The sequence below is a fragment of the Pseudonaja textilis genome, chromosome Z, assembly GCF_049901715.1.
Source record: "Pseudonaja textilis isolate UNSWEBS1 chromosome Z, rPseTex1.2, whole genome shotgun sequence".
NCBI classification, from domain to species: domain Eukaryota; kingdom Metazoa; phylum Chordata; class Lepidosauria; order Squamata; family Elapidae; genus Pseudonaja; species Pseudonaja textilis.
The window spans coordinates 107,070,539-107,092,866 of NC_142008.1; the positions used below are offsets into that span (position 1 = coordinate 107,070,539).

Sequence of the window (22,328 nt, forward strand, 5' to 3'; positions counted from 1 at the left end):
AGATCTGCAGGTAAAGCTATAGTAATTGCCAAAAGCCCTTTTAAGGGCATAATCATGCAGCAATGCTCAGCCAAGCCTGGAACTCAGGACAGCCTACAAAGCTGCCCCTGGGTGTCTGACAAACCAATCAGAATACAAGCTCAAATTCAAATCCTAACAGAGGGTATAAAACCCAGGCACTCTCAGCACCTCAGCCTTTTGATCTCTTCCTTCAGCTTGAAGCATGTGATCATACTTCCTTTTCACTCTGGAGCTCCAGGCCACGTGGCCCTAATATTAAATCTTCCAAACAGCCTCTATGTTTTCACTGCCTTTTTCCCCACTCTGAACTGGACCTAGAAGGATATTTCTTTCAACACTAGCATTTGTAGATTTTTCTGTCATTGTATGCCATTCGCTAAATAAATAAGTCTCCACCATCGTACAGCAGTACTGAAAGAGACGAGAAAGGGCAAAGCTTTGTGAACTTCCAAGGATGAGAGCCAACTACTTCTATCAGGCTTTCCAACACCAGTTCCTTCTCCTCATCTGCCTCCCAAACATGCCCTTCTTTTTCTGGATGCAATCACAGAAGTTCTTCAAACTCCCAATAAACAGAAATGAGCGAGACATTTTCAAACAACCATTCTTTTCCAACAGGTTTTGGTGGGGGGAAATGACGAAAGAAAACGGGGGACATTATATACGGAGTTTTTATCAAGGCGTCGAGGATTTATGACGTCAGGGTTCGGTCGCTGGCTTGTGTTTTTTTTTCCGCCGATAGCCCGCTTCTGTTTTCGCGCGAAAAAGAAAATGGGCGGGATGTTGCTAGGTGAGGGAGAGCCATTGAAGCTGAGGCAGGTAATTCTTTTTTACTTTTTGCGCGCCCGCGCAAGCTTGTCCCCGCTGCGGGGCTGCAGAAGGAGCTTTTGCACGGCCGGGCGAAGGTGGGGGATACTTTTGGCGGGAATAATTTGTGCGTCCAGGATAGAACGAGATGAGGGAGATTCCTTTCTAAAAATCGCGAGGAAGAAAATGGCGGGAACACTCCCCTATGAACTGTCCTTGTGGATAGCACTTCCCCGCTTTTTTCTCTATATACAAGCGAGACTTTCGAGTATTGCTATATGTATTAGCTGCTCTTTCTCTATAGTGGCTGCTGGACAGGTGGCAGTTTTTCTGTCGGTCTCACCTATTTAGATTGCCTTTTGATGCCCCGTGAAGTGTGTTTTGTAACGTATTTATTTGCCCCTATGATCAGGCCTTGCCCTTCACCAGAGTGTCAAATTTGGCAGGGAACAGCAAGAGGGGGAGAAATGGAGGCAAGCTAAATAATAGAAAGAGCTATCCATTCCTCTCAAAAAGAAATATTAGTCCCCAGAGATTCTTTTTACGCTGTTATTCTATTTGTATTCCCTGGTGTAAGTTATTGTGGTAAATTTTATGGGGAGGATATGATGTGTGACATTTTTTAAAATAAAGAAAAATCGACATAAACTACTCATAAGAAATGTATATTATGAAGATGAATTAAAAGGAGAAGCTGCATTGCAAAACATTGAAAAGGCGTTTTCAGACTTAGCTCTTTGTTGTATGATCTGTGGGATTTTATTTCTTCCCTTGCTCTTGTATATATATATTTCCAAATGTGTGTTAAATGAATGAGAAAGTATAGTGACCCTTTTTGCAAATATGTGTCCTGCAGACACATACTTGCAAGTTTGTGTAAATATTAATATGGAATAGAAGAATGGAGAAAGCCTGTTAACTTTTAACTGCTAGTACTGCAAATGTTATAAATAGTTTGATGCAGAAAAAAAGCTTTGAATAATTATGAAGGATGTCAAATAGGTTTTCTATATATGGGTTATATTTATACATTTTTACCATGTTGAACATTAAAATTGATGCATTCACTGCCACTACTCCTTTTCACAATTCGATATAACATTGTGTTATTTTTCAATATAGACATAAAAAAGTTTCATTTTGTAGACTCCTTGGGGGACCTAGAATTATACTTTAAGAAATTATCTGAGATTTGATTTAAAATCAATCCAGAAAAGTCATGCTATGCTTTTAAAAGTAGAACCAAAGAACATCCCTGCTGAATCAAGCTAAGGTCCTTATTACACCATTATTCTTTTTTTTCACATTAACCAAGAGGGGCTTCTTGGTTAAAGGGGTTTTTTGAGGTAAAGCAGGAGAGGGAGAGAGATGACATTATTTTTCTTTTGAAATTGGTATAGGGAGGCAAAGGAAGCATCAAGTCTTCCAAAAACTTGATAAACACACATTTCATGAATTTATTCAACCTTCTTTTAAAGCCATCCATCTTTGTGGCCATCACTACATCTTGATGGAATTCCAAAGGTTACATTTTTACACAGTTCAAATTCAATCATCTCTTACTTTCTTGCAGCTGTAAGAAAATAGAATATAATCCATATGATAATCCATGAATTTGTTTATGCTATTTTGTGAATTGATGAACTAAGAAAAAAAAATCCAGATCTCTTACAATGCAGAGCAACATAAGGTATGTGACAGCATGACATCTATAAGCAAATAAGGTGTATAGTAAGTTGAAATATTTCATTTCTGATGTCAAAGACAGACATATGAAACAAGGTGAATTGTCTAACTATGAAATGATTTTTCTGGACTGAACAGCATTACCATTTTTTTAAAATGCTAACAATTGAAGTATATAAAATGAACTTATCAGCAATTACAATACTTAACAAATATAGTGATACTCTAAAATAATACATTTTTAAGCAACACTTCTTTGTTTATACAGTTTATGTGGCCATAAACTCAAGCAGTGCCATCCAGTGGCTTACAATAAGGAAACCAAAATAAAACAACAAACATAAGTTTTCAGGCATAGAAAAGTATATCATCTTTTAAAAAATAAATATAGATATAGTATTTTTTGTGTGTTTTGAAGACCACAACTTACTTTGGGAGAAATTAGTTGAATTCTGTACTCACCATGAGCGGGAACAATACCAAAATAATGGCACCCTTTCTTCTTCATTAGAGTTTGGGCAAAGACAAACATACCAATGTTTCCAAAGGTGTTTTTTTTAATCAATGATTTTTAAAAAAATATTATGGTTGGTCAGTCAGGTTTTAAGACTGGATTTGGCATTTTTATCCACCTATCAAAAGTCTTCCCAAGGACCTGGGATAGGCAGATCTTTAATGTTAAAGGTGTCATTACAGAATGCAAGCTCTTCTATATAAAACTGCATTTACAATTGGTTTTGTAAGAGTTGGTGGTGTTCAAGTGGGGCTCCAATTGTTTGGGATTAAACACACTCCTAATGTTGTTTCTATCCATTTTATTTTTGTTTTCTTTTGCCACAGCCATTCTACATCTGTTTGCAGGTCTTTGTATTTTGGGATTTTCTCCAGTTCTTTCTCTTCTATTCTGGTGTCTCCATGTACTACAACATCCACTATTCAAACTTTTTTGTCTTTCTTATTGACAATTAATTATGTGGCAGATGTTTGTTTGAATTCTAAAGTCCCAGAGCACTTTAACTTCCTTATTTTCTATTACTTTGCCTTGTGGCCCAAAAGTTCTTGCTTGCAGGCAAATGGTTTCTTGCAGATATTCCAGTGCACTATTGTTGCCATTTTGTCATGCCATTTTTTTAGTTAGTTTGTATGACCTTCTTACAGCTGCTACAGTGGTTCATCATTTCTTCAGCTTCTTTGTAGAGGTAACATTTGCTATTACTATTATATATTTATCTGCCCTTTTATTTAGGTGTACTTTTCCATTATCTGTCTTAAGCTTTCTGTGTACTTGCTTATTATGAAAGATGGATTTTTGAACTGGAAAGCTGCCAGAAACTATGGTATCATTCTCTCTTATAAAAATTATTATGCACTCTGTAGCCCTGAGAATGGGGAAGAATATGTATAACCATGTTTATTTATGTCTGAACAGATCATTCTTCCAGCCTCTGGCACGAGTAAAGTCTGAAAAAGAAAAAACAGAAGACAACCACTTGGAAGATGTGCTTATTTCACAAAAGTGAGTTACTTTGAGATATGTACTTGTACTGCAAAGTCTGTTCATCATCTTAGACATTCTTACAGTGATTCTTTGCCAAATCTTCAAAGAATGCTAATTTTGAATGCAGACCTTGCTGCTAAAAATCTGTATCTGTCTATAACTGACTTAACCAATATATAAAATTAATAAACAGGATATTTAGTAGTTCAGTAATTATAGCTAAATGCTTGGTTCTCAGGAAATTAGTAAATGGTTCAGAACTCTGTGAAGACTTCGCAGTGAACTCTGCATCAAAAAAAGCTCCTAAGGTCCTTAAGAGTGATGATGGAGAAGATTCTGTGGAATTAGATAGAAAAGATGCACAAGCAGATGACAACAAGTTGGTAAGTCTGTTCCTATAACAGCTTAATCTTTGAGAGATTAATAATGGAAAACTCTTAATGAAGATTTTCTGCTTTCATCTTTTAAGAATACAGATTTTATTTTAAATACATGTTTTTACTTGTGATTGCCAGAGTTGTTGGGAGTAGGGGTTTCTCATTTAATTTAAACTGTAGCACATATTTCAAGCTAGGTTGCTCTTATCAGACTAACATAAAAATTACAATGAACATTGGTTTGTCCCTCTTTTATTGTAATGTTCAAGATTATGATTATCTTTCGTTATTATTTCTATATTTTGTCACTTAATAATTCTCCCTTTTTAGAGCCCTGACTGTGTTCCTGAGCAAAAGATCTCTGAAGAGAGCATCTCTCCAAGTACTAGCCCAACTACCTCCAATTCAGCCACATCTGTCAGTATCCCAAGGCGCAAAACTGGTAAGTGCACCCTCTTGAACATCCAACTTAAAAAAGTTTGTGTACAGAAACTGCTACACCACGTCGATATCTTTGCTTTGCAGGTACTTTAATTCTAACATTGTTATTTAAAAGACTATTATGCAGTCCTAATAGAATTAGGAAGTCTTGAACTTAGAGAGTAGTTCTAATTTTAGATAGCTTTCCACAACTTTCCATGTTGTTGAGGAATTTAGGAAGCAGAAGTTCATCCATTTAAGTTTCAGAAAGCTGGATGAGAATGGAACCTTAATTGCTGACCCCATCAAAGCAGTTTAGCTCAATTTGATTTTGATAGAGTGTTAGTTTTAATGCCTGACATTTATTATAGTCCCCTCATTTCATCATGTTTGGTGTATTAGAAATGTCAGCAAGCAGTGCTACTCAGCCTCACCAGCTTCGTTGTGATAGTTCTGCCATAAGAAAGCAGATTAAAATTTCAGCTTCTTGAAAATATTCTAACATATCTATACTATATAGAATCAGATCAACAATTTGGTTGCCTATGAAAACAATCATACATGCATTAATTCATGGAAATTGCCCAAATCCCAGTCTTCAATCAGCAATTAATCTACTAAGAATAATGGAGCAATGTTCTTTGAATTTTTAGAAATGTGGAAAGTTGTCATTGTCTTTTGAATATTAATTGTACTCCCCCACACCCATCCTGTCCCCACCTCACCCTGTACTAGCAGCAGCATCAGGCACTATTTCCTTAAGTACTTCAAATAATCTTTAAATAAATTAGGATAATGTTGCCTTCCTAGGTTTTCAAAAGCTCTCAATTGAAGCCTAATTCCCTGCTTCTTCCAACTCCCCATTTTTGCTACTTAAAAACATTTGCATTGAGTTTTGAGGAAGATCAGAAAAGCAGAGGAAATTCATGCTCTCCATTTAGAATAATGAGGTTTTGTGTGGCATTCTGTAGACATCTTTTAAAATTGAACTATTTTTTTATCTGTATCTTACCACTTTTGTAAATATTTTTTGCTTAAGTTAAGACAGCTTTTTGGTCAAGAAACTATATAGGCAGGACTTTTGATAGGAACTAAATACAGCATATCAAGTCTCTATGATATCTTATTTGCTTTAAGGGCAGCAAAAGGTTTTTAACTGTTGGGAAAAGTAGTGACAGTTTAATTGCAAATGAAATTTATTTCTACCTTTAGCCCGCAAGCAGCTCTCTAAACGTAAACCAGAAGAAGATGACAACAGCGATTATTCCCATGAAAATCGCAGTAGTAAAAGATGGAAGGAAGACCTTGATGGTGGTGGTGAGCACCTTATTGTCTGGTTTTTAGAAGAGAGTGGTTAATATGAGAGAATCAAAAGGGAATGTCATTGAATCATCTTGAATAAAAGTCTGGCTATTAGACAACTCAGTAGGAAAGCTGGTCTAAAATATTGGATGCAGCTTTTTTTCCTATTTTTGTTTGTTTGTTTTTAGGAGTAAAGTTTGTCTGAATTATTTCTGTAATAATATACTTTGCACAGTTAGAGAATAAGCTTATGTTCGACTCAGTCACTAAAACTACATGCCTTTTTATATATTCTAAATTAGATCCACAGTTTTAGTTGCAACATATTTTTTCATAAAAGACAATATACTGTAGAGTCCAGTCGTGTTTGTCAATGCTTACATGAATTTGTCCTGTTTTCAGATTTTTTTCAAGTTCAAAACATTGTTCTCTAAATATTTGTTTCACAGAAGCAGTTTGCAACTATCTTGGGTATCAAAAATAGGCATCAAAAAACAACTCAAAGCAAACTTGAGTTGAAGTGGGTTAGGCTTTAAAACTTAGTTGAATTTTCTACAGGTAATGTTGGACATTTGGTTTCTACTTCATAAACAGATTCTGAAGATAAAACCAATGAGAAACCCGTGGAAGTGGAAGAAGTTAAAAGTGAGAATGCAACATTGGTGGAGCATAAAACAGACAAAAATGCAAAGGAAAAAATCCCAGATTCCTCTAAGCCATCCAGCAAGTCCATTTCTAGTTTCTTTGGTAAGTTTGAAATGTACCACCATTTCTGCGTAGGAGTAAGTCCAATGAAATAGCCAATGTTATCAATTACTGTATTTGGGAAGTTTTTGTTTACAAAACTCCATAAACCTATCTTTTTTTTTTAACTTAAGGGTGCAGAAGGAGAAAATACTTGTTTATAAGAAAAGGTGTGTAATATAATCAAAGTGCCCTATTAAGAGAAAATGTACTGTCATATGCTTCCTCTAGGGGTCTGAACTAGTGATGACTGATGAGGAAAGACAGCAATAGCACTTAGACTTATATACCGTTTTACAGTGCTTTACAGCCCTCTCTAAGAGGTTTAGAGTTAGCATATTGCCACCAACAATTTGGGTCCTCATTTGGCACATCTCAGAAGGATGGAAGACTGAGTCAACTTTGAGCCTGATATTATAAATGGGCTGATAGCTGAATATTATTATTGTATTCAGTTACTATGAGAAGAAAACAATCTCCATTGGTGATAATTAGTAAAGAAATTGCAAAAAAGCGCTATATGATAATGATTTTTAAACAAACTATAATGTTACTGCACTTAGAATACTCTGTGTAATCCTAGTCACACCTCAAAAATTATATTGAAGAAATGGAAAGGGATACTTTGAAAAAAATTATTTGGTATTGTCCCAAAGATGCTTTTTCAAGAGGCAACTGGACTTTCTGTTTTTTTCTTTGAAAACATTTCGCTTATCAGAGTTAAAGAAGCTTCATGGATGAGAAGCGAAATGTCTTCAAAGAAAAACCAGAAAGTCCAGTTGCTTCTTGAAAAAGCATCTTTGGGGCAACTATAACTTGGATGACTGAGAATCTCAATAGACATTTAGTGATATATTCAATATTAACCAATGCTTTATAGAAATGAGGATTATTTCTAATATTCTACAACATACAATATAGATAGTCCTTGACTTACAACCACAATTGGGACATGAATTTCTGTTGCTACCAAAAGCGATGTGGTTGGTAAGTACATCATCATGTGACTCGATCTGATTTTTACTGTACTTATGTGAATCACTGTTGACTTTAAGCAAATTATCATTAAGTGAATCACATGAAGAGTAAATGCAGTTACCCCAATTAAATTTTCTTGTTGAATAGAATAGAATACCTCTATTGTCATTGCATTCAAAATACAATGAAATTTGAAGCCAGCTGGGAAAGTTGCAAATGATGATCACATGACCATAAGAAGCTTCAGCCACCATAAATGGAAGCCACTTGCCAAGCACGTGAATTGTGATCACATAGCAGATTTAATTCACTTCTTCTCAGGCCATCATAACATCAAACCATTGTTAATTGAATAGTCATAAGTCAAGGACTACCTGTAAAGAGAAAATATGCCCACAAGCCAGCATTCCAGATAAGTGAGATTATCATAATTCTTGGCTCTTTTGATAATTTTAGCAGGGAGATTACTATTTTGGCTGATAATGGCTTTGACCTGACTTAAGAACCATGGTAGGGACCAGAAAAGTTATCATTAAGCAGTGTAGTCATTAAGTGTGGCATCACATGACTATATCTAATGTATGACCTTTCTTGCTGCAGTCATTAAGCAAGACATCACTTTACTGCTTGCAACCTTCCCAGATAGTGTTTCCATTGACTTTGCTTGTTGAAAGCTGACTGGGAAAATTGCAGGTGGCAATTACATTATCACAGGAGACTGCAAAAGTTGTAAATGTGAGGATTGGTTGCAGGTCACTTTTAAACACTCATAACTTCAGATAGTTGGTAAATCAATGGTCTTAAGTCAAGGACTACCTGTAGTTTGGAGTGTCTTTGTGTTATGTTTTCACTTTCAGCTCCCAAGAAAAGTTCTGTGAAAATAGAAAAGAAGCAAGCATCTGTAGTATCAGAAAACATGCCAATACCAAAGTGTCTTAATAAAGTTAGTAATGATGAATCTAAAAATATGGCTGAAAAGTAAGTGATTGGTGGGTTTTTTCTATCTCATATTTATTTTAATACTACATCAGTATTCCAAAGGATAAGGTCATGTAGTAAGCAGAAGATCATAGTACTTTATGCCTTTTGTCCAGAAAGTATTTAACAATTCTTACTAAATCAGAAAGTTATTTCACGGAAAACCAATGTGAGTGTTAATGTCACAAACAGGGAACAAAGTATAACATATCTTATTTATAAATAAGTACTATGAAAATGATAAACATATATTTATTATTTATAAATACAATTACAGTATTTATCTAAAGATCTTTTCGACTGTTTTTATTGCTTAGGGAATGGTAGCTCCTAACAAACTGATCAAAAAGTATGGAAATAAAACTTGTGAAGTTTTTGCTCCAAGCAGTTTTCATTCTCATATAACCTGATTATTTGTGTTTTGTTTAGATTCCCAAGAATGCTCTAGTTTCACTGGATTCTGTATTCCAGCTAAAGATAGAGCACTGAGTCATTCTAATTATACAACATTTACCTGAAACAATAATATTTATTGTCCAGATACCTGTGAATAGAGTATGAGGGAATTACATTATTTTACATTTTCTAAGAATACAGTAATAGATGCAGATGCTCTTGAATATTGGATGGTGCAAAGTGACAGAAACACAGGAAAGAGGTAGAAGTTTTAAATTTTTCAAAGCAAATAGGGAAGAGCATACTAGCCTTGCCTTCAGTTGACAACCTCCATGTGTGGAGGGGAATATCTATAGTGGAGAAACATGCATCTAAATAGTCAAATAAAGAGACTTTAAATTGCACACACTCAATTTCTAGTGTAGAAGAATATAAAATGAAAATAAGACTAGAACTGAACTGAGTAACTTGCTGCAAAATAAGAATGTAGACAACACAATAAAAATAACACTGGAAAGTTTAGAACGGAAACCTTGAAGACTGAACTGCATTTTTATTTTCTCCTTTACATAATATAAAATATTATGTAGCAAGTTTTGCAGCCCAGCATCAGGCATCTATACATTCTTTTATATCATGTAAAGAAAAAAATTAAAATGCAGTTCAGTCTCCAAGGTTTCCGTTCTAAATTTTCCAGTGTTATTTTTATTGTGTTGTTTCCAGTTCTTGATGATAAGCAGAGAAAAGGTTGTATACATGATTGTTATGCGTATTTAAAACATTTTTTTCTGCCTGATTTTACTGATGTGGAGATGTCTTACTGTAATCATTATCTTTTCATGTCAGTGGCAAGGTTAGCATGTTTACTGATCTGATTGTATAAAATGTATTTCATTTGAAAACATTTAACTCCTATTTAAATTAGCCTTAATACCAATTTGTGAAAAGTTGCAATGATTCTCCAGGACTCAAGAAAGTATGAAAATTTATGCAGAAGTTACTTCTTTCACATGACACCTTTTATCGATGTCCGATTTGCTACAAAAGACTTGGATACTTTTGCATAATCTGATGCCAGACTTAGAAATACCAATAGCACTTAAACTTATATACTGCTCTTAATGCTTTACAGCACTCTGAGCAGTTTATATATGTCAGTATATTGCCCCCAACAATCTGGATCCTCATTTTACCAACCTCAGAAGGATGGAAGGCTGAGTCAACTTTCAGCCAATCAGAATCTCCTGGTAGAAGCAGAGGTAGCCTGCAATATTGTATTCTGACCACTGCGCCACCATGGTTTAAATCTTTAAAAAATGTGAATTAGTCATTTTGTGCAGGATAACTACATACTATGTATTTCTTCCTTCTTCCCCTGCTTTTACAGTTTTCTCAAGCCATCTCTTACACTTGAGCCTGCAGAGTACAACCCCACAAAGAGCAGTTATCATCCTGTTCATGATGCTTGCTGGGGCCCTGGCCAAAAGTGTGTGCCACTGAGGTTACATTTTATGCTACAAAACATTGCTTCTTTTAAAAATTTATCTCTTATTATTCAAGCACCACATTTCCTATCTGTTTTCATGTCAGTCAGTCTCATTATAAACTTCATTATTGAATGTTAAATTACTGTATTAACTATCTCATGTCCTAAACAAAGAATTGGTATTTAAGACCTGGGAAGAAGAGTTGTGTCTTATCTTCCAGTCATAGTTATCATCTAACACTTCTTTAATATAAACTACCTTTTGTTTACAGTCAAGCTATTATAATCGAGCTACTATTTTTTTCTAAAACACTAGTTAGTTATTTTGATCTGCATTATTAATTGTTATAGCTTAGCATATATGTGAACCCACCCAATGGTGCCTTATTTAACAGTCATAATATTTTTAAAAAATCATAGCTTATCACAATATGCAAGTCCAATTGAATAAAATAAATGAAATTTAGTATTGATTTTTGAGAGAGAGGAGGTTCTTTTTAAGATTTTAGCATTCTTTTTCACTGATTGCTGTTTTTTCTTTTTAGCAAATTCAGGGGATATAAATATATGCAAAGAGAAGGTTCACTTTGTTTACTCCTTCTGGATGATGCATTTTAGTTTCATAGTTTTAAATATTGCTGTTATCCTAATTCTTTTGACAGGATACCATACATGGCTGTTGCTCGTACTTTTGAATATATTGAGGAAGAATCTGCCCGGTAAGATGACTTGCTACAAATTACAGAATAAGTAAGGATAGTTGTAGAATTCAATCTTGTCCTCAAAAATAATACAATCTCTCTCTCTTTATAGATTGAAAATTATAGAGACCCTAAGCAATCTCTTTCGTTCTCTGATTGTCCTATCTCCACAAGACTTGCTCCCCTGTGTCTACCTCTGTCTCAATCGGTTAGGTCCAGCATATGAAGGCCTAGAATTAGGCATTGGCAAAACCATCCTCATGAAAGCTTTGGCCCAGGCCACAGGTGAGTCTGTCCAATTATAATCTTCCTCGGAGAAGTAACATTAGGCAATAGCTGCCAATAAAACAAAACAATATGCTGTTCTAATAAAGTTGAACGTTTTGGTTCTTATCTGAAAAGATGAAGGATAATAGAATTAATAATAAGATAGTGACTCAGAATCATGACTATATGGTCTTGTCTTCTCTCTAGGTCGGCAATTGGACCAAATCAAGGCAGAGGCAGCAGAGAAGGGAGATCTAGGTATAGTTGCTGAAAACAGTCGCACCACACAAGGAACAGTGTTTGCTCCACCCAAACTTGGTGCTGCTGCTGTTTTTGGCAAACTGCAAGCAATTGGTCACATGGCAGGAAGTTCTGTAAGTAATGAGTGAGAAGATATTAACAATTTTGAAACAGCCTGCTGTGTTGATTTATTAAGTGATATGGCAAGGGATCAGTTAGTTAAATGTAATATATGATATTAATTTTAATGTTTGTCTGGCACAAATATTTGATGTTATCATTTCTGAAAAAACAGTCTAATAGAACACTGGCTTGGAGGAAGATAGTGTTTCTGAAAGCATCATCCAGAGTAATCTATTTTCAATCCTTATCTATTTGTCAGTAAAGTGGGGTGATTGTAAAACTATTTTCTGAAGTGTCCTGACTCGTCATGTATGTATAGGAAGATCCTCTTTTGTGAGGTTGCTATCATTATGTGGAATGAGATTTTCTAAAATTACTATGCCTAGCTATCCTTCCTCCTTTTCTTCCACCCCCTATACATCTCAAAACTTATTTCCATTTCTTTTTCCTCAGTCTATGAACAAGAAAATTGACATTATTAAATCTTTGTTTGTTGCGTGTCGTCATTCAGAGGCTCGTTATGTGGCTCGGTAAGTGCAACTGATATGCCCTGATATTTAGTTTGCATTATCTTCAGTGATTTCCTAAACACTATTACAATAGTTATTTCTTCTACTTTACTTACTAGTTTGTGGCAAACCCTTAGCATTCTATTTCTCAGTGTCCTTAATTCCAACAAACATAAAGCTACGTATCTATAAAGTTCTCCTTCAGCCATCAACATCTTCAGCATTGTAATAAAGTTCTTTGTGCATTGCAGGTCACTAGAAGGAAAGTTACGGATTGGGTTAGCAGAGCAGTCTGTCCTCTCAGCTCTTGCCCAGGCAGTATCACTCACTCCCCCAGGACAAAGTGAGTTTGGTTTGCAAACATGAAATACCACTAATGCTGGATAAAGGGAAATTTATGGAGTTCTGACCAATACATGGGGATACCTGATTAGCATTCTAGTGCTGTCACCAATCTTTTGGACCTCAGGGACCACCAGACTCATAATTTTAAATCCCGTGGACCAGAGACACTGGGAAAATCCCCAAAAAAGTCTGCAGGAAAATTCTCCACCCCGTTTTCCTACCGATTAATCTTTCTTTATTTGGGATCTCAGGATACCAGCTCCAACTCCATTCTCAGGGGGAGAGAGAAAGAGAGAGACTTTTAGCTTCATACAAGGAAAGCAGCAGAAGTCTTTCTTTCTCTCCCCCAAACTCTGCCAGAAATGAGCAGAGACTTTGTGAGACTTGTTGCACCGATGCAGCCTCTTGGAGCAGGATGCCTTGCAAGGTTCCAAAGACTCATTTCTGGCGGAGTTTGGGAGAGAGAAAGAAAGACTTTTGCTGTTTTTCTTGCATGCAGCCAAAAGCAGAAGAAAGAAGCAGCCTGGTGCCAGGCCAGGTGTGGGGCATGTGGGGCAAGTTTTCCCCCTCCGCCCTTTCCCCCCTCCCATCACTACCTCATGTTGTTCTCAATGTAAGCAATGGAAGCCTTGTGTTCCAATGGGCCATGTAGGTGGCTCAGGCTTGTGTTCCTGTGCAGCCTGGATTAATTGCTTTGGGGGTTGCTTTGGGGGTGATATTTCTCTGCAGACCACCAAAACGTTTTCTCGCAGACCACCAGTGATTCCCGCCCCCCCCCCCCCACTGGTTGGCGACCATTATTCTTGTGCAAAAGAATTGAATATATATAAAACCATGTAGGAAGTTGGGGTCATCCATAGGTCAGAAAGTTTGTATTCTGTAATGAGTCAGAATTAATTAAAAGGCATAAGCTATTTTTATTATTGCTAAATCAGAATTTGAAGATTTGAGTCAGAGAACAAAAAATACAATTATTAAAAAAATGTAGGAGTACGTGCAACATGATTTTAGGGGCATGGAGAGCATATTCAGTCTCTTTTTAAAATTTCAGATAGAACCCTTATTTCTAAAAGTCCATGCCATTTAATATATAAGTATTCCTCACTTACCAACCATTCACTGACCATTTGAATTTATGACAGTGCTATAAATAAAGATTCATGACCGGTCCTCAAAGTTACAGCTTTGCAGCATCCCTTAATTACATGGTTACAATTCAGGTGCAACCAGCAGACATTTACAATAGTTGCAGCATCGTTCAATCATGTGATTGCTATTTGTAATATTCACAGCTAACTACTGACAGGCAAAGTCAGTGAGGAAATTGGCAGTAAGTCATAGTCACATGATGTTGTGCTTAATGACCTGCGGTGATTCATTTAAAGACCTCAAACAGAATTGACATCGTAAGTCAGCAGTCGTGTGTAATAACCATTCCATTTAGCAACGGAGTTCCCAGTCTCTATTGCATTACTTTGAAGTAATGGTCAGTCCCAATGAGATATTTTGTATTTTTACACAAAAAATGCCGTTCTGACTAAAGGATTCCAATCGTTAATATGTAAGTTAGTCACTATGCATATATTCTTCCCTTTCTAGAATTTCCCCCAGATGTTTTGGATGCTGCAAAGGGCAAATCTGCAGATGCACGCAAAGCATGGCTGGATGAAAGGGCCTTGATTGTTAAGCAGGCCTTCTGGTGAATATTTGTATTAATAAATTAGTCATAATGTCTTTTCATTGCCCGTAGCTTTCAGTTTTCATAAATTGTAATAGCTAAAGTCCCAGACAGCAATAAATGCTTCTAAGTGTATCTGGCTTCAATCATGTCACTCTTGTTTTTCCACTGGTAAAAGAAGCCTTTTGTGAATGGATAAAAAGGAAACCTGAGCAATTATGCTTTCACTTTCTTACACTTATTCACCTATTCCCCTTCCTAAGTAGTTTTCAGGCGAATTCAGTCCATATGTACTTACGCATAAATTTTCCTTCGTCTTTGTTTTTATTGTATAATTGCTAGGAAACACCCTGACAGGCAAGAGGAGTGACCAACTGTAGAACTAGCCTTGTATCCTATCCAGCCACAAGAGACTTAAGCTTAACCCCTCCTAAATTCCATGGAACCTTGGCTGTTTGTTCCCAAGTGAAGGCTAGCACTCTGGGAGATTCTTGCACTACTATAAGTAGAACATAATAAATGAATTTTTCATGTGTGGATTCAGTTGCTTATGCCTAACATAACTGGAATACTGTCAGATTCCCCCCCCCCTTTTTTTTATCGCTTATGTTCTCTAAGCTTTCTAGAACTTTTGAAAAAGGCAGGAAAGTGCCGGGGGGGGGGGACACGGGGGACTGATAGAACCTTACAGAATATTAAGGAAGTATTAGCTGAATCACTTCTGAATTAACAACCTAGAACTGTGAACAATAAAATAATCACTAAAAACTTTGGATTGGGACTTTATATCATTTAGCTAGCCAAGCTCTAGTCACAGATCTTTGTCATTTAAATTTCTTTCTTTTCAGCGAACTACCAAATTATAACATAATAGTACCTGTCCTTTTGGAACATGGTGTGGAGAGCTTGCCACAGTACTGCAAGATCACGCCAGGTATTTTTAAACTATCTCAATTGTAGAGAAGCACTTGATAAACTGGAAATCTATCACTTAAACAGAACTAACACTTTCTCTCAAATTTTATATGCTTTGAAATGTATATATACATTGCAGCTTGTTTGCTTTAGTTTTTCAAAAACACATTGCCCTCTGGCTCCGCTTTGGCCAGCAGGATGCTGCAGGTGGCCATCCAGGCCAAAAATGGGATACATGGGGGGGTACACGAGGTCCCCCTGGGCCGTTTTATCCGGTAGGGTGCTGCAGGAAGTATCTGTCCCATCCCCGTCCACCTGCAGAGGACAACTAAAATGTTGATCTGGCTCTCAGAGAAATCCAGTTTGACACTCCTGTTCTGCAATATACTTGTAATCAATTTCTTCTCTATAATCTTTGTGTCTGCTAACTTTTACCTGTCCTCTTGGATCTTACTATGCATTGAGTCAGATGTTAAAAAAGTTACTGAAAATTCCAGCTTTGAGTATTTTCTCCAACAGGTATTCCCCTGAAGCCCATGCTGGCTCATCCAACCAAAGGAATTGGGGAGGTATTAAAACGCTTTGAAGAAGCAGCCTTCACTTGTGAATACAAATATGATGGGGAGCGGGCACAGGTAACAATGTTTGGTGTGAATAAAGAAGAGAAGCTCCTATTCTCCTCCTTTCCATTTGTAGTTCATTAATTCTTTTTTTTTCCATACAGATCCACATTCTAGAGAATGGAGAAGTACATATTTATAGCCGAAACCAAGAGAACAACACAACAAAGTACCCTGATATTGTCACTCGTGTTCCCAAGGTGCAATTGCTGTTAGAAATTTCAGAACAACAAGGAAGCAAAATGGAGATGATTTTGCTGGCACAAGAGCAATTTCAGTAGTCAGTGGGGCTCCTGCAAGAGGAATGCTTTAAAGGATGAGACTGGATTGAGAATTTGCAGCATGCAAAAATTCAGTTGAGTTAAACTTATATTCTTGTGCAGGTGAAAAACAGCACTGTGGAATCATGCATTTTGGATGCAGAGGCAGTGGCCTGGGACCCTGTTTCAAAACAGATCCTTCCATTCCAAGTATTGACCACCCGCAAGCGCAAGGTAAAACATGGCTGGATGACTCTAGAATGTGTTAATCAGTGCCTGCTACAGTCCTTTCTTTAGGGCATATCATAACAAGTGAAATATTACTTTTTGGTGGATGCGGGGAAGAGAGGTGAAAGACACTGTATGTTGGAAGTTCTAATTTTTGAAAATAAAACACCTCATATAGGAAAGAAATATTTTTCTTCTAGCAAATATTAGTTGAGGGTATGTAAAAGTCGTGCAAATAAAATTAAGCCAGAAATGTTTTAATTAATATTCTGTAATATAAATATCTAGCTTCCCTTTCCCTTTATGGTGTCATTGTTCTCTAGGATGTGGATGCTGCAGAAATCAGAGTTCAAGTTTGTATATATGCATTTGACATGCTCTACCTTAATGGAATAGTAAGTATAACAAGTTTTTTCCCCTAAAAATGAATGCTTGATACTTTTAGTAATCTTCTTATTCTTTCTGCATCCTCAATTGTTTTTTGTAGTTACCTCTTTTTTTTCTTTACTCTTTTGAAGGTCCTTGCTTTGTGCCTTCTTTTTAAATGTGTATTTCTGTATTTTAGTCTTTAGTCCAGAAGCCTCTGTCTCAGCGCCGGACCTTACTGCATAATTCTTTCACTGAAGTTGAAGGCCAATTCCTTTTTGCCACTTCCATGGATACTAGTAATGTTGATGAGATAGCAGAATTCTTGGAACGCTCTATCAAAGGTATTGTGTAGCTGATACACATTTCAGTATTTTTTAAAATACCTTCAGTTGAGCATCAAATGAAAGCCAATATTGCAGAGTCTTAGCATTTAGAAGAACGAGGTTCACTGTCTTACTTAACTTTGTACCTCAGGGGATTAATTTGTTTTGAATTTATTTATTTTTTACATTTTTGAACCATCCATCTTCAGAGATGGATAACAGCATCAGTACAACTGTGAGAATAAAAAGTGAATCATTTCTTTATTTCACTTTTAAGCCTTTAAATAGTAAAACTGAATAATAACATGCTGTAGAAGATAATAAAATGGTTTGCCCTCCTCAGACTCATGTGAAGGCTTAATGGTAAAAACACTGGAAGTGGATGCCACATATGAAATTGCAAAGAGGTCACACAACTGGCTGAAGGTAAGAACTAAATGCTTGATCAGCTCTAAATACCATATGCTACAGTTGCTTGTGGCAGAATTGGCCCCTCTCCTCAAATTGCCCAGGCTATAGTATTGTTCAAGGTTGGGTGGTATTTTATTTGCCATTTTACTTGTTTCTCAGTTTGAATAAAAGAACCCAGAATGGTCAGGGATAAGGAATGCAAATAATAAAGGTTGTATTCCAGATTATTCTTTCCTACTTGACATATTTCTTCCAGTACCGGAAAAATCTGCCTAAATATTGCTTCAGACCCTCACTCCTTATGAATTATGTTTCCTATACCAGCTTAAAAAAGATTATCTGGAAGGTGTTGGGGACACCCTTGACCTGGCAGTGATTGGAGCCTATTTGGGCAAGGGCAAACGGGCAGGCACATATGGAGGTTTTCTTCTAGCATGTTACGATGAGGAAAGTGAAGAGTTCCAGAGCATTTGCAAGGTAAGATGTTTATACTACCACATTTAGGACATTTTGATAATCGATTTACAGGTTATAAATTTTTGGTATTGAATAGCATCAAGTGCCCTGTCTTTAACTGTGGTGGAGGGAAGACGATTGTGTGCATGTTTGAGTCAGTCTTGACTCTTAGAAACCACATGGACAAGTCTTGGCAGTTTTCTTGGCAACAGTCTTCCTTGCTCAGTCACTAGAGATTGTCAAGAAAAAAATTAAACAGCCATTTGTCCAGGGTAAGCTGAAAATTCCTGCAGAACTATAATGGAAGAGTTCCAAGATCCTTCCAAGCCTACAATTGTATGTTTTTGAAAAGTGATTTGCTGTTACCTTCTTTTCTAGGGCTAAGCAAGTGTCAAAATTACTCAGGTGGCTTTGTGGCTAAGGCGAGATTAGAATGCATAGTGTCCTAGTTTCTAGCCTGTTTTTAACCACTAGACCAAAATGACCTTGCCTATTAATTAGAATCTATAAAATGAGATTGTCATAATGACAGTTTATCTTACTACCAATTTTACCAGGATAAAGAAGGAAAAAACTACCAATAATACAAAGGAAATACAAAGTAAATAATTGATGTATAAAATTGGTAGCTTTTATATTTTCCATACCGTGTCTCCTTGTCCCTTTAGTTACTTGTATCTAATTGTCAGTATCCTTTATTCCTTCTCAGATTGGCACTGGATTCTCAGATGAGGACTTAGAGAAACTCCATAACTCACTCAAGGTAGGAATTTTTTTTATTCATTTGAATATGCTTTCCTGATATTTTCTATTCCTCCGTGTTTTAATATTTAAGTCCTTAAGAAGAACTAAAGAGGAAAAAGCAGACTCCTTGGATCTGATGGGGCATACTTTCGATTTCTTCTCTGATTTACATGCCTAAGGTGACCAACCTATCCACTGAATTCAGAATAGTATTATGCAATATTGCTGGTGCACTAATTCCTCCGAAAGTCTCTAATGCATAAATAATAGTTGTTGATAGTGATCTGCAAAACAAAGCTCAGTACTGAATTCGAAATAGCCCATTTTGAGCTGGAAATGGCCGATCGGACAAGATATTCAGAGGATTTGGGCTTTATTTCAAGTTCTAAATGCTTTCAAAAGTGTCAAAAAGTACATTTTATATATGAAGTAGAATGTTTCCAATTTTTAAGGGAATCGTATATTCTTAGTACTCACCCTAGTCTCTGCATTACAGGATTACGTGATTCCACAGCCACGACCATACTATCGTTGGGGTGGAACAGCTGAACCTGATCACTGGTTGGAAGCCCAGCATGTTTGGGAAGTGAAGTGTGCTGATTTATCCATTTCTCCCATCCATAGAGCAGCATCAGGTTTGGTAAGTGATGGAAGGGATCCATGTGTGTATAGCAAGGACTACATGTAATTTGTACTTACCACAAATAATGAATAAACTGTTAATAGGCTGTCACTAGGAAATATTTTGAGATCACATTTCTGGCAGTATTAGTTTCGCATTCTGTAGCAATTTCAACACATTTTCAGCATTTTCTTAGGCAAATTTGTAAAGCTACATCTTCAGCTGTTAAAACGACATTTTAAAATTAGAAATATGTTACTGTTTAATAAAGATAAGGATTTTATTTTTATGCCATGCATGTAGCATTGTAGTTTTTTTTAATTAGGCCCTAGTCACTGGAAGAGTTTAGTTTAGTTTTGTATATAAGTATATAAGCTCCAAACATTTAACTTGTAATGCACATATTTAAATATACAGTTCAGTAACTTATACTGGAAGGAAATGCAGAATTGTATTATGGGTGACCTGGCTGTAATCTTAAAAGTTTAAATTTTATTTGATAATTTTAAAGTTTAAAATGACAGTAATTACATAGGTTTTTGATGTTTAGCTTGAAATACTGTATTTCCAAATGCTGTGTCAGCAACACAATAGCTGGGTATAAAAAATATAAAATACTACTAAATAACGTTTAACGATGGGAATTGGGCACTAACTGGTGCAACCATAAAATGTGACATGATGTGAACATGTCACTTAGCAATGGCTGGAATGCACTGTCTGGTAGCCATTATTAAGCAAATCCCACACCCTCATTAAGCAAAGATACATATTTGCGATTTGCAACCTTCTGCCAGCTTCCCTATTGACTTTGCTTGTAGGAAGCCAACAAAGGTCACAAATGGTGATCATGTGATTGCAGCACCACTGCTAACATAATTGCAAGTCGGCACCAACCATGCAGGCTGGGATCACATGACTGGAAATGCTGCAATGGCCAGAACTTCAGTAACAAGCCATAAGTATCACTTGTTCAGCTCTATCACAACTTTGGTCACTGAATGCATGATCATTAATTAAGAACCACCTGCAATGGGGAAATAAATTTAGAATATACTCTTAACCTAATGTAACTTAATTAATGCTAGAGGCATGTCCAAGTATTTGCTGAGATCTGGTGGATTCTAAGCCCTTCACACAACTCATAAACCCAAAGCCTTTCTATGAGACTTCAGGTATCATTGTATCAGAAACCAGTGAAGAATCATTTTGGTAGTACTGACTTTTTTCCACTAATAAATCATATAGTAGGACCATACATGCCTTAAAAATGATCTTTGAGTATATTTCTGATCTCATGTAACCATCTCACTTCTCTGCTATTACACATGCCAAATTTATGTAAATCGAATATTATAACATTTTCATAGTCTGTTCCTCAGATTAGCAAGCAAAGTTGAAACAATAAATATTAACTATTATAGCCAGTGCCCTAACAAGCTTTTTTTATTTGAATATAGTTGCTTCAGAATATAAACAATTGTTCATAATAATGGTTTCTATGCTTGCAGAGTTGATAATTGGAAATCAATTTTTGATGTGTGGTCCTCTTCCGATGTTTCCCTGATGTGTGATGTGTGTGTGTGTGTGAGAGAGAGAGAGAGAGATATCAAAGTTGCCCCCAGAAGCTAGTCTTGTGGATGGATTAAAATTAAGATTGAAAGTCATCTTTGCTAGCAAAAGAAATCACTGGGAACTAGCAATTAACATTTATTTGCCCCAAAAACACTATTTCAAAGGAACCCTTAAGAAAGTAGCCTCTATGAAACTTCAAGAATAATTTATTATTCCATGCAGGTGGATGAAGAAAAGGGCATCTCCTTACGTTTTCCCAGATTCCTGCGCATCCGAGATGATAAGAAACCAGAGGAGGCCACTAGCAGTGCTCAGGTAAAGATGGCAAGACATCTATACATAAAGGGGAAATGAATCAGTCAAGAATTATTTGCAGTATATGCAAAATTGGATTCATGTCCTTTACATTATTACCTGTAATCACAAGAAGACAGACTAAGCAATCTTTATAGCCTAGGGCTACTTTTTTTTAATAAAACCGTTTTGCTACAAGTGCTAAAAGAGACATGTATGGGCATAGACAACATTTCGATCCTTTTGGATTGAGCTTCAGATTACTTACATTGCTCAATTGTCTAAATGAAAGAATTGGCCTGGCCTGGCCTGGAGTGGGGTTCATGGTAAAATAGATGCCTTATGTATACTAACATGACCTAGACCCATGAAAAGGGTCATTTCAGACTGCTCTTATAGCTACAAAGAAACACTGGTCAGAGGGGAGGGGGATGGGTGAAAAGGAATTTATCTTGCTCAGATAAATTTTGGGAATTGCAAAGATTGCTTTTGTATGTAAGAAGTATTAGTATAATAAAGAATGTCACCAAGGTTGTAGAAGTTTACTGAAAGTAGAACTGTAATGTTGGATAAGCAGGTAAGCAAACTACAAGTTTAGGACAAGAGACCATCCTACAATTTTTATGTACAAATACTCAGCCACACTTTTCTTAATACAGGTGGCTGAACTTTATCAGCGCCAGCAGCAGATCCAAAATCAACTGCCACTGGAAAAAGATGATGACTTCTATTAATAAAGCTTATCTAATTGAAGTTGTTGGGTTTTTTTTTGCAAGAAGTCATAAGCACTGAACGGAACGGATTTGTATTAAGTTTGGAGTAGAGTAAAATGGCAATATCGGTTACAGCTTTTCATTTCTAAGTTTGTTTCCCAGCTGAATGAAATATTCTGTGATCGGGTATGAAACTTAAGTTGGCAAAAGTATATAAATAAACATTGATATTTTTAAACATG

The 22,328-nt window shown here is 36.3% G+C and overlaps 1 protein-coding gene and 1 long non-coding RNA gene across 3 annotated transcripts; one reads left to right on the plus strand and one right to left on the minus strand.

Moving 5' to 3' along the window:
* Positions 1 to 714: 714 nt before the first annotated feature.
* On the plus strand, positions 715 to 22,324 carry LIG1 (DNA ligase 1). Of its 2 annotated transcripts, XM_026719198.2 has the most exons (27): positions 715 to 840; positions 2,402 to 2,518; positions 3,944 to 4,030; positions 4,251 to 4,395; positions 4,720 to 4,831; positions 6,022 to 6,126; positions 6,706 to 6,858; positions 8,691 to 8,811; positions 10,595 to 10,693; positions 11,356 to 11,412; positions 11,507 to 11,679; positions 11,869 to 12,035; positions 12,478 to 12,554; positions 12,785 to 12,876; positions 14,478 to 14,577; positions 15,405 to 15,490; positions 15,991 to 16,106; positions 16,196 to 16,291; positions 16,475 to 16,585; positions 16,903 to 16,974; positions 17,145 to 17,289; positions 17,615 to 17,697; positions 18,007 to 18,159; positions 18,848 to 18,901; positions 19,379 to 19,522; positions 21,302 to 21,394; positions 22,033 to 22,324. In XM_026719198.2, exons 2-27 carry the CDS (start codon positions 2,502 to 2,504, stop codon positions 22,105 to 22,107), a joined length of 2,733 nt encoding a protein of 910 aa, XP_026574983.1. In that variant the 5' UTR covers positions 715 to 840; positions 2,402 to 2,501; the 3' UTR covers positions 22,108 to 22,324. The 2 variants fall into 2 exon arrangements, with proteins under 2 accessions (XP_026574983.1, XP_026574981.1); XM_026719196.2 differs by lacking the exons at positions 715 to 840; positions 2,402 to 2,518 and having other exon boundaries at positions 3,746 to 4,030.
* On the minus strand, positions 3,937 to 12,725 carry LOC148124221 (uncharacterized). Its single transcript, XR_015739969.1, has 3 exons — positions 12,650 to 12,725; positions 8,650 to 8,705; positions 3,937 to 3,975 (listed from the first exon to the last, which is right to left on the minus strand). It is a non-coding gene; the product is annotated as an uncharacterized LOC148124221 (long non-coding RNA).
* Positions 22,325 to 22,328: the final 4 nt, after the last annotated feature.

What these genes read in the sequence shown, in the direction of transcription:
- LIG1 (XM_026719196.2), top strand. Translation starts at nt 3,849, where the DNA reads ATGGTATCATTCTCTCTTATAAAAATTATTATGCACTCTGTAGCCCTG. An exon ending in TGCTCTACCTTAATGGAATA is followed by an intron (nt 16,975 to 17,144) that starts GTAAGTATAACA and finishes TCTGTATTTTAG; the next exon opens with TCTTTAGTCCAGAAGCCTCT. An exon ending in GGTCACACAACTGGCTGAAG is followed by an intron (nt 17,698 to 18,006) that starts GTAAGAACTAAA and finishes TTCCTATACCAG; the next exon opens with CTTAAAAAAGATTATCTGGA.